This window comes from Parasteatoda tepidariorum, chromosome 1, assembly GCF_982258835.1.
Source record: "Parasteatoda tepidariorum strain Cologne lab strain chromosome 1, Ptep-v5.0, whole genome shotgun sequence".
NCBI classification, from domain to species: Eukaryota; Metazoa; Arthropoda; class Arachnida; order Araneae; family Theridiidae; genus Parasteatoda; species Parasteatoda tepidariorum.
Window position 1 is genome coordinate 31,433,881 of NC_141755.1, and position 12,158 is coordinate 31,446,038.

Consider the following 12,158-nt stretch of genomic DNA (forward strand, 5'->3'; position numbering starts at 1 on the left):
AACAATTAAGGGGATGGGCGAGGATATTATTATTTTGCCTCGCTTAAAAATAAAAAGAAATAAAAACGCCTTTTTTATCTGATCTAGTATTAAAGTAGTAATTATTGTCATATTTTCGTTTATTTCTTAAGGATTTTATCAAGGATAAATATATAAAGATTTTCCACTCTAATTTTAGAGCGTGTAAGAAGTTGACGTGTTTTTTTTTTCTTTCAATGCTTTGCAAAATGGCGGGATTAGCCTAACTAAACGGTTTTAGCACCATGCTACGGCAGAAAGCTTAACTACTAGTTAGATTGAAGAGTAAATCGTTTTCTTTTGGTATTTTCAATGGAATTTATGCAGCTTTTCAGAACTGTTTGGTTACTTTTTTATTTTATTTTAATTCTACGAAAGGCTTAGATGTCAATTTTTTTTCAATGTGTAACAATACATACGCGTAACAATACAATGATACATTACAAACATTAAAAAATTTATGTCACTACCTACGGGGCCCTTTTTTTTTCAAATAAATAAAATTTTAATGGAACATAGATATTTTAATTAGGGGTATAAGCCTAGAAATTTAAATTCAGTTTCAATGAAATGGGCTGCCCAATACCATTTGATCCACGGACCGGTACCGGTCCTCGGACCGGGGGTTGAGGAACACTGCTCTAGAAGACAGGTTTGTCCCAGTTCTTTTGCCAATAAAAAATTATTTATAAACCTTAGTTTTTATTTGACAAAGTTAATAATTTAAGTAAAAAATATTTGTGTAAACAGAGGGCAAATATTATAAGCTACTAGGTAATTTCTACTTTGAAATTTTATTATGTTGAAAAATATATAAATAAAAAGCTGTGCGTACCTCCCATGTTTTCCCTAACCACAACCATAAGTTGATTTAATAAAAACATTTGCTTACCTCCAAAGGTGATAAATTTATAAGTCTTCTTCATACAGATCTTAAATTTTTAGTAGCGTGATCCTTTTTTCCCCCGTTGACTACTTTTTAGCTTAATGCAGTAAATTAAACATTAACAAAAGGTTACAAAAATAGACATTTATTTAAAATTCACATGACAATTCACATCACAAGTCCACATACACAATTTCCATGGATGATTAATATTTAAAAATGTTTGAGGTAGTTCACATCTGTGTAAAAGTATTTTATGAACTCCCAAGTGCATCTCAGTCAGGTAATTTGTGAGGTAGGTGTTTCATACAAAATTAATCTTCTTTTAAGTGGTGATTTTCTTCATCCATATTTCATTACGTCTGTTCAAAATAGTATCAGGTTTGTCGTATTTCACTTGATAGTACGTCGTTTTGTCGATCGTGGCGTCGTTTTTCAAACTTTCAGCCAACTTTTCTGATTCTTCAATCCACGTTTCTTCGTGCCATGCATAGCCGGTGAACTTCCTGCATAAATTATCAAAATCATTTATATTTTTGATTTATTTCTATATTATTACAAATTTTTTTTTTCCTGTTTCATTTGAATTTTGTCTATGTTTAAGAAAAAAAATATTAAAAAAATAAATAAAATTAAGAAAAAGAACCCCGTAGCTATGCTGTTGGAATATATCCATTTAATTTACAATTTTCTGGCTATAATACAAAGTTTAAGTACGTGTGAAATTTTAAAGTTTGAAATTTAAAACTCTATTTTTTTATACTTTAGACTTCCTAGAACTATAATAATATTTAATTTTACAATTTTATTACCGTCGTTAAACAGCCGACCGGATTTTCAGTTTACGACTGCCAATGTTCAATTCCGTAACCTTGTAATTTCATACCCAATCCAGAAGACGAGGAAATTTCTGGATCAAGTATTTTAAGAAATTTTCCTTCGTGGAGGACTTTTTAATGGAACTGACCAGCATTTGCATCACATGGAGAGGAAAACCACGAAGACCACATACGGTTAACCTGACGGCAAAAGGACTCTAACCCATGATCCGTTTACCACTGATGATATTTTTACGTCAGCACTGTGGTCGATGCGAGCCGGGTGCGGAATTCGAATAAACCAGCCTTTGCCGGGATTTGAACCCGGTTCACCTCATTGGGAGGTGGGTGCTCTATGCCCTAAGTCATCACGTATAATAATATAATAATACTAGTGGGCTGCGCCCCCTGCTTGCTAACGCTCGACAACCCCCGAAAATTGCTACGCAATCTTATATGGTTTGCTTTGAAAACCAAGAAGCTTCAATCGCTACTAACTTAGGTACATGCAAATGCACAAAATTCTAAGAATTCAAAACCATTCAAATCCATATAACAACTTTTTTTTTAAAAAAAATTGCATCTTTTTAGTAAATACTAAGTCATTAAGATAAATTTGAATTCAAATAAATGACAGTAATTCGTTAAACCTGTTCGAAGTGTGCTATAGTATAAAATCTTAGGATAAAATTTCTAAAACTGATATCTCTTTAAAAAGGTTAAAATTTTGGCTATAGTTAAGTCTATTAAAAATTGAAATAAGTTAATTGCAATGGAAAAACCTGCATAAACAAATAAATTCCAGTAAAACAAATAAATTCGTGACATAAATCAAAAATCGTCAAATAAATTCGTAATATATAAATTCGTGAAAAAAAGCGCTTTCGACAAAATACTAAAATAGAGATCTATCGACAAAGACTAATCACTTCTGCCTAGCTTATGCTCTCTCTGGTTATTTCAGTTTCCGTTTTTAAAAGAGCTATATGTTGAGCCATCTCAGCTAGATTTGGCATGTGGCATTTTTAGCGGAAATCATTGATCGATTTTCTAGCCTTGCCATTCGGGGAGTTGTAATGAGGCTTTTTTTTTGTCGCCGTGTAAGAGAAATATATATATAGATTGGTAAAATTTTCATTCAGGGTAGAGTGTCATGGTAAAATCTTGGGATGGGTAACAGCCAACAATTCGTAGTATTAGGGATATTTCGCAAATTTATTAGCTCCCGTGCCAAAGATTTTTAAGTAATTGCGCATGCGCTCTCTAAGTACGCATTCATCATTCTAGAGATAAGCGCATGCGTCAGTGAAAAAATATCAAACTTATATAAAATAAGAGATTTCGCAACAATTATTATGCTAGAAACGCTGATGTTGTGGGAATATCGTTTTAATTTTGACTACAAAATCAAAATAAACATTTACAATGGTAACAGACGATATCTTTGTTCAACCAATTGTGTAATATCACACGATTCGCGATCGCAACGCTCGAGTACGCCATCTAGCGGGAGACTGAAAATATCGGACATTAGTTCCCACAAAACCATTGGCAACGACGGACGCCATTTCATTAGCAGCAAATAAGAAGCAAAATTTCCCTAAGGAAAAGGTAGAACTTCTTGAAAAAACTAATCAGAACATGCCAAACATTGAAGCAGAACACGCCAAGCATTTGAAGAACAATTTCTGGATAATTTTTACCTTTCTATTACCAACAACATAACTTCCAATTTCATGATAACTTGCTGTTACAGATTGTGTGCATTACGGTAAAATAATTTTTTCTGTCTTCAATTCATTACAAATTAAAGTGAAATCAGCATTGCTTTCGTCATTCCAATGAATAAATAAGAATTCAGAATATGCACAGAACTGTATAATATGTAGTTATAGAATATTGTTCTTCTTTATAGAACAGTATATATTTCTGTATCTATTATTCGTAAAACAACAATAAAGAATCATCCGAACTACTTGAAATAGATTCATTTGTGCTGATTATTAATAAATTTGAATCGTTTTCTTGGTAATTATTATTTTGTTTTGAAGGAATAATTTCAACTAGAATTCAGCTATTCTGTTTTTAGCTACATATTCAAATTCATATCAATTATAAAATTTTACTGTGTAGTATGTTATCTAAAAGTAATGAAGGGATAAACTATGCATATATTATTTGAGAATAAAGTTTTCAAACAAGGAACTTATCATTTTGGAATTCTCCGGGAATTATAAATCAGGTAAGTGCAATGATTTTTACAATAAAAAATTTGCTTGTAAATATTTTTTTTTTCATTTGATGTTGGTTCTCTACAGAATGGTTTTTTACGTCTGATTAAGAACTATAAGAATAATAAAAAAAGAAACAATATGAAAGTTTTTATTTCAATGTAAAGAATTCTTAAAATCGTTTTTTTATCCTAAGAATTCTTTATTTTCCGTTTTTTAGTTTATAATTTTTTGATAAAAATTGTTCTCAAAATACTTTTTCTGAAAAATTAAATGGTATAACATTATGTGTTTATGTATACTTCTTGTATACTTCTTGTATATTCCAATGTTTGAAGTAATATGATTCAGAAAAGTATGGAATAAAAATTCGGTACTTACTTATTAACGCTACCGCCGCTACAGATTTGGCGGTTTTTAAGTGCCGCCAATCTACACTTAAAATTTTTGCGACAATTCATAAAATAAAACACTTTATTTAAAATCAAAATAGTCAATCGGATTTCGGTGGAAAATGAGCCGATATAGAGTTTAGCATAGATTCAAAACAATCATATCGCCATATGAACTCTGATAAATAAGATTCCAAATGAAATAACATTTCCAAAACGTACGTTTACCAAGATAAAGTTTTATGTTGTGGGAATTGGTACATTTTCGTTTTTTCGGTAAAATATTTCCCTCCTGAAAAAATAAAATTGCTTCTTGTTTTGTTTTTGGCAAATCCCAAAGACGAATTTTCATAGCACTAAAAATGGCGACAAAAAAGAATTGTTTTTTTTTGTTTTTGTTTCGTCAGCATTCTTTATTTTACGTTTCTTAGTTTCTAAATAATGATTTTTATTGAAACTTGAAATTTTTTGATAAAAATTGTTGTCAAAAAACTTTGCTTACAAAATTAAATTTCATAAAATTATGAGGCTTATGTATACTTTTTGTTCATTTTAATTTTTGAAGTAATATGATTCTTAAAACTATAGAATGTAAAGTTTAAATGGGCCTTTCATGTTATATCATTAAATTTAGTAATACTATTTCTCGGGAAATTAGGTTTTAACTCTTATAAGAAATATACATATTTTTTTCTGTTAATGTACAAATATTTTTCCGATGCGTTTTGGATATTCCTTCTCTAATAAAAAGAGATACCATTTAGTTTTCGTTTGCAGAAGAAAGAATATCAAGCATTTTTCTTTTTTAAATTTAATTAGCCACAATAAAGAAGGAACGTTGCAATGCTACACGCTACGTTAACGACGTCTCCAGAGTAACTGAATGACGGTTCATATAGAAATCGCAGGTAAGCGGCTCACACAACAACGCCCCCTATAGTTCGTTGCGATCGCGAATTTTTTGCAAGGAAAAATAAAAGTAACTGTTTGTAAATTTCAGAGTTCTCAAGCATTTTAATCAAAAACCAACAACATTCGAACAATACTTAAAACTGTTCTTTCAAGGGCTCCGATAGCGACGTGATGAATTAATGCTTTTCAGCGAATAATGTGCTATTTTTAAAACTATTGTTAATCTGTAATGGCTATTGGGTGAAAATTTAAGCTTCTATAACCAGAGTCACCTGTTCTAATTATGAAAATGGTACGAAACGTCAATCTGAAAAAAAAACTACATTTGTGGAAAAATGAAAAAATTTTGTGATTTAGTTTTTTAATATTTGAAAAGGTATTCTAAAGCAGCAATCAGCAATATCACTGTTTATAAAAATTTGCAAAAATTAAGAATTGTTTATTGATTTTGAACTAAATATATATATAGCTTGAAATTATAGCTTCTATTTGAAGTTTAAGGTGCTGAAATTGTTGTTTATTTTCGTTGGCGAAAAAGAAGAAGCGTTGGAGAATCTAGATGGAAAAATCTCGCTATCTTAGTGAGGTTTCTCAAGAAATTTTTTATAATTATTTCAACAATTCATGTGTTTTAAAGTACCTAACATTTTTTTTCAACAAAATGGTTGGTATAATTTAAAATTTAAGCTTAATTCGAATTTAAAGCTTGCAAACTCAGGCTTTTTATTTTAATATTTTTTTTTTTTTTTTTTTTGGCAAAGAGCTACTAAGAACATCCTTAAGGACGTATGCACCTCACGCAGTACAACCACTCTCGAATTTTCTGCCATTTAACTTTATAAGTTAAACCTGTCCAACCCACAAATAATTAAGTAATTTTATAAAATATGTATAATTACCTGACCGCGTACACTGTTGGTTCATCATATATAAAGGTAATGCCTTCCTCAGTCGGCAATGGAGGGGCGGCAGCATACTTGTTGGGAACCTTGAAGTCCATCTGGTAAACAGTGCTCTGTTCTTTGTAAGTTGCGTGCATTCTTACCGGGATAGTCATGTTTATTTTCAATTCTATAGCATAAACATATAACGTTTGTGTAAGTTTCACAAAATGATACTTAACAATCTCAGATTTACACAAATGCCGATAACTTTACGGTATTTAATTTTTACTTACTTAGATTATTTTTTCCATTGATATAGCCAGCCAACTTTGTAAAAGCTCTTGATGCAGCTATTTTAAAATAACTGTGCTCTGCTGTTGTGGATACCCAGGTAATAGCTGAATATTTTCGAATTTCATAATCCTGGTGTGGAATAGAAATGTATATTAATTTTGCAGATCAGAAACTTTAAAAACAAAATCTCGAAATAACTTAAGTAGACTAAAAAAAAAAAAAAGAAAAATTGTGTCAGAAAAGATACGTTAAAAGGGTGTCCCGAAATTCACTCGAGATTTAAATGTACGCTATTCGGGTAATAGAATAGGTAAAAAAAAAATAATAAATCGGGGTAGCTAACAGTTTAGAGTTATTAAAACTGAAGATATCCTCGATAAGCTACCGTAATCGTAAATTTTGTGTAAATTTGGCGAATAAAATTGTGCTTTGACGAAAGTATAGGCGAATGATTTTTTGCTCTGGAGAGGAAAATATAGATTTAACTCGCTCCTCAAAATTACGTCAAAAGGAATTTTTCTAAACAAATCAGTATTTTTTATTCGATGACAGTAATTTTGGGTGGAAGCGCCGCAGATCCAATTAGAATTGGGCCCAAATAATACTCGTACTATAAGCCTCAAACAAACTACCGTAAAATAGATTTCGATGGGAAAAAATTAATTATAAAAAATTGTTAAGATATGTATTTTGCGAAGCCTTCGAAAATTGGCTACTACTTTTGATATCTGACTAATTTACTGGTTAATAATCTTAGCACGGGCCCGGGTACAGTATCAACGAAATAGTGCAATTTTTATGCTAATTGGTCCTTGAAAATTTCGAAAAAGGAGTACATACATGCCAGCAATCCATTGGCCAGATATGCTATTTCATTTGTAAACCTATGTATATTTTCTAAAACAATTGAAAATTCGAAATTTTTAATGAAAAATTCGTGTTTTGTATCAAAATTACTAGAGTGAATTTTAGGATACTCTGTAAAAAATTAAGATTTATTACTTACAGGGTGTTTGGCCAGTATGGAATAATTGGGACATTCACGATTTCTGTAAGTACATCCTTCAACAAGAAAAACCACCAAAGAAAGCTGCAAAAAGACACAATATGAATACTTATTACTAAACAGTAATTGCTAGTTTTCGTGCCCGAACCAAACTATCACTTTTCATTAAAAAAATTTATCAATCAAAAATGTGAATAATTATCAGAATATTACATACAGATAGAGTTAACAGAACGTTATCAGGAGGTGAATAATATTTAATTATCCACAGTATCCGCAACTAAATATTGTTAAGTCATTTGTTCATTAAATAGCATAAATGATAAATCGATACTTATATGGCTACAAATCCAAGGGGTTTTTAGATTTCTGCAATATATAAAAATGTGGTTGTTTATAACAATGAAGGTAAACAAAATTTGTTTCACTTTGTCAGCACTTGAAAACTTTACAGCACAATTATTTGGTCTAATATATTTGTTTAAAATTCGGAGATTTCCATATCATGATCTGTGGCAGAATAATTGCCAAGTCTTGGTGGTTGTTTATAACAATGTCAAGTGGTCGTTTATAACAATGAAGGCAAACAAAATTTGTTTCACTTTGTCAGCACTTGAAAACTTTACAGCACAATTATTTGGTCTAATATATTTGTTTAAATTTCGGCGATTTCCATATCATGATCTGTGGCAGGATAATTGCCAAGTCTTGGCAGCTTTCGGGGAGCAGTCGGCGAGAAGCCAAAATAATAATAATAATAATATTAATAATAATAAAAAGAAGAAGAAAATCACAGAAAAGGACCAACTCGAAGGCCTCAGGGCAAATCTCCTACATGTTTTTTTTTTTATTTTTTCTCTTTTTTTGAAATTTTTTTTCCTGCTTAATCCGCAATTGTTATCGTGATCCGACGCCAACTACGACCGCCAAGGTGCCAAAGAGATTTTAAACTTGCAAAGGATTTTTTTAAAACAAAACATGCAAATATTTGCTCGGGTAGGCTACGAGTTATACCTTTCTAGTTGGTCCTATTCTGTAATGTTCTTTTCAGCGTAACTACCATTACAATTATTCAATTTCCATTCACTATATAAAATATAGTAACCAGTGCCGGATTACCCATCAGACCATGGCCTGTGGCCTCCAATGGTTAGGGACCCCCTTAAAATGGATTTTTTGAAAATGAATTTAAAAAAATTAAGAAAAACAATGATTTTTTTAAACAAAAATCAATTTCAAATATATATTAAAATTTTTTCAAAATGTTATGATTATTTTTTAGTTCTAATTTAGCAAAATAAAGTAAGATTTAATTTATTATTATTTATTTTTATATTAAATATGCCTTCTTAAATGAAAAGACCTATAAATACTTTTATATTTGAATAAATAAAAAATATACGAGAAAACAACTTAAGCGAAGGGCCCCAAAAATTTGAATGGCCTTGGGCCCCGCGTACGCTTAATCCGGCCTTGATGGTAACTCGATTATAACTGGAGGTACTTATAGGTAGATGACAGTTGACATTGTCGGTAGACTACACCCTACAATGTCAAACCTCACATCGAATCGCGTTACATTTGCTACTAGTAAAAAACATTCAATCGACCGTTTAAGAGAGAGAGAGAGAGAGAAGTTGGCAAGAAATTGGCATTTATATATTAACCTTCAATTATTTATTTATTATGTAGTTAGATTATTTACTCGCTGCAGTATTTTTACACTAAAGTGTTAGTTCAACAGTTTTTTTCCTTGCTTTATTTTTAATAGTAACAATGTATCAAATAATTGATTTTATATGACTTGTCCTTTCTAGCATTACAACACAGTAAACAAAACACCTTTTTAATTTTTTCTTTAAAAAAGGGATTGAAATTTTTTTTCATAGAATTTTATTTTATTTTATTTTATAACCGTCGTTGAACAGCCGACCCAATTTCATGGGTTTACGACTACTTCCGTTCAACTCCGTAGCCTTGTAATTTTGCACCAATCCAGAAGACAAGGAAACTCCTGGATCAGTACCCCCAGAGGTATTGATTTGTTGTGGGAACAAGGAGGACTTTGAGACTCGACTGATTTAACGTGCATCAGTCACCATTTACTACACGGGGAGTCTTCGGCCGGCGAGGATCGAACCCACGACCTCTTGGATATGGGCCCAGCGCCCTACTGACCAGGCTATCCCGGCCCTTTTCATAGAATTTGAAAATATTGAATCTCTTTGACAACTATAAAATTACCTTGTTCTTATTATAAAATAAAAAATTCATAAAATAAAAAATTTGCCGCGCATATTTACGTCAAAAAAAGGTTAAAAATCAAAATGTAAAAAAATTCTGCTTGTGTCTGATTCGAAAAAGGTGGTAAACGCTACAATTTCAATATACATATTAATTCACAATTAATTACAGAGAGAGGGCAGTGATCTGATTAAGAAAAAAAAAACTGGCCTTAAACGAAAACTATTTTTTGATCATAACTATTCCTTGATATAGATAGATAACAGAATCATAAAGACAACATTTTATGTTGACTTTTTTCTTACGTAATGAATAGTCTGAACTTATATAATTTCATCATCGTGAATTGCTGCGAAAAATATACGTTTTCATTTTTTAAAATTTTGACAGTAAAATTTATTTTTGACAAAAATTGTCTTCCCTTGTGACAATATAAAATTAAAGAATGTAAATATATAATTGGAGTATTTAAAATTCTATTTTCCACTACTAAGAACCTGTATTTCAATTTCGCTTTCTTTTGGAACTTTAGAGACTTAATTAAAAAAAAATTTTCGCTGTGAAAAATTACAAGGTTTTTCTAAAAAAATATTCACACAATGAAAAACAAAACCAAAAAATATAAAAGATTTAAAAATATTCTCCGTATTTTATTCCGAGTATTTGGACTGTGTTTATGTATCTTGTAACAATTCAAGAAAAAAAAGAGTTACTTAGATTAATTTGGAAATTAATAGAAAACGTTAGTTTTGAAAGTTAATTTGAAATTACAAAGATTAATTGCTAAAAGATCTTAATTTGCAAACAATCGTAAATTGCTAATATACAACCATTTCTTGCAAAACTCGAAGCCGTGTTTATTAGTTTTGTAAATGAACAATGCATTTCCAATGTTGATAAATTGATTTAATCCATAACTAATATAAAAGACGAATTCCAGATAAATAACTTCAAAAGTCTTGAACCAGCAATCAATTTAAATATTATAGTTGTTTGCTATTTTAGCAATAAATAGCAGAAATCGGCGCACATTCACAATATCTTTAAAAAAAATGAAACACAAGTAACAGTGTTTGGATTGCTTAGCGTGCAGCATATAATGCACGATAAGGTTACTTTTAATTCTATACATTTTCTTCCATCTTCCCTAAAGTAATATTTAATTTCGAATTCCTTTTATCCTCACAGAGCAAGCTTTTCTATCTTTTACTTGTATCGGTTAAAATGCATTTTCATTTGCTTATGCCCGAATTTGAAAAATTGACATATTTTAGTAACATATGAAAATAAATAGATACTCATCTATATTAATATATCGCGATAATAGTTAGTAAGATATCGTCAATATAATCCTTTTTCACCTACATGTTAGATTTTGTTGTGAAAAGAAATTAGTTGTGAAAAGAAATTTGTAAGCACAATTGAAAGAAATTAAGTAGATTAAAAAGTCCTCATATTCACTCTGCAAATTTTTTTCATATTTAAACTCGACTCGACTCGTAAAATATTTATTTTGCCAAAAAATAATCTAATCACTAGTAATTAAACAAATCAAGCTAAAATTTGAAAACTTAATTATTTTGTTTTGTATCAAAAAATATACAAATAAATAGATAAATAAATATAAAGTTTAAAAAAATGCTCACCAGGACTATAGAAATCTTCCACATTTTAAACTTAAAAAAATAAATAATGAGAACGAAATTTTCGAATCTTACAGATCGAACTAAAATGTTCGATTTCGTTCGAAGTGGTGACTATTTATTCATTACAATCTGATATGACTAGGCATGTTTTTCACAATGGCCGAATTTCGGGAAAGGTTACACACGTGGCTAACTGAGTTTTGTTGTATAATACATTTATTCTAGAAAAAATGTAACAAACGTAAACATCTAGTGATGACCATTACAACGATATTGGTGTAAGAAATGTAGATAATGTTCGATTTTCTTTTAGTGAAATATTTTCTTATTTGCTTATATGTTCTAATCTGATAACGGGCTTAAGTTATATAACGAGGTTTTATAACAAAGTTTTGTAACAATAATTTGAGAATTCTAAGAAAATAAGAGAATTAAGTAAATTGTAATAAATAGAATGCATGGATGTTGTAGAAAAGTGCATATTGAATTTTTCAAATGCAAATTATTCGTTGAAGGGTAACATCACTCTTAACATTTCTTTTGAATTCTTTATTACATTCCTTTATTACATTTTCTGAAAACCTATAAGATGTAATATAATAAGAATTTAGGTTCTATCGTTGATTAGAGCCTCTTTCCTCTATAAGTCTAAGGTCATCACTCCAAGCCTTGCAGTGGGGAAAGAATCAAAACAACATAAAAGGAACGGGATATTTCTTGGGATAATACATAATTGCCAGATAACTTTTAAAAATAGCAAACGACAAAATAAAAAAAAGTATAATTTTCCCTACTTAAGTAAAATAAAGCCCACGAAGGGGCAAGGC

At 30.2% G+C, this 12,158-nt stretch overlaps 1 protein-coding gene across 1 annotated transcript; it reads right to left on the minus strand.

The window, feature by feature from the left end:
• Window positions 1-1,033: 1,033 nt before the first annotated feature.
• Window positions 1,034-11,545, minus strand: LOC122268204 (heme-binding protein 2). The gene is made up of 5 exons (XM_021147293.4): window positions 11,332-11,545; window positions 7,442-7,525; window positions 6,435-6,564; window positions 6,157-6,328; window positions 1,034-1,410 (listed from the first exon to the last, which is right to left on the minus strand). Exons 1-5 carry the CDS (start codon window positions 11,353-11,355, stop codon window positions 1,230-1,232), a joined length of 591 nt encoding a protein of 196 aa, XP_021002952.3. The 5' UTR covers window positions 11,356-11,545; the 3' UTR covers window positions 1,034-1,229.
• Between the last annotated feature and the right edge of the window lie 613 nt (window positions 11,546-12,158).

Coding starts and splice junctions, on each gene's coding strand:
- LOC122268204 (XM_021147293.4), bottom strand. CDS start 11,355: ATGTGGAAGATTTCTATAGTCCTG. Junction 7,526..11,331: donor GGAAGATTTCTATAGTCCTG/GTGAGCATTTTT, acceptor GTCTTTTTGCAG/CTTTCTTTGGTGGTTTTTCT. Junction 6,565..7,441: donor CCATACTGGCCAAACACCCT/GTAAGTAATAAA, acceptor ATTCCACACCAG/GATTATGAAATTCGAAAATA.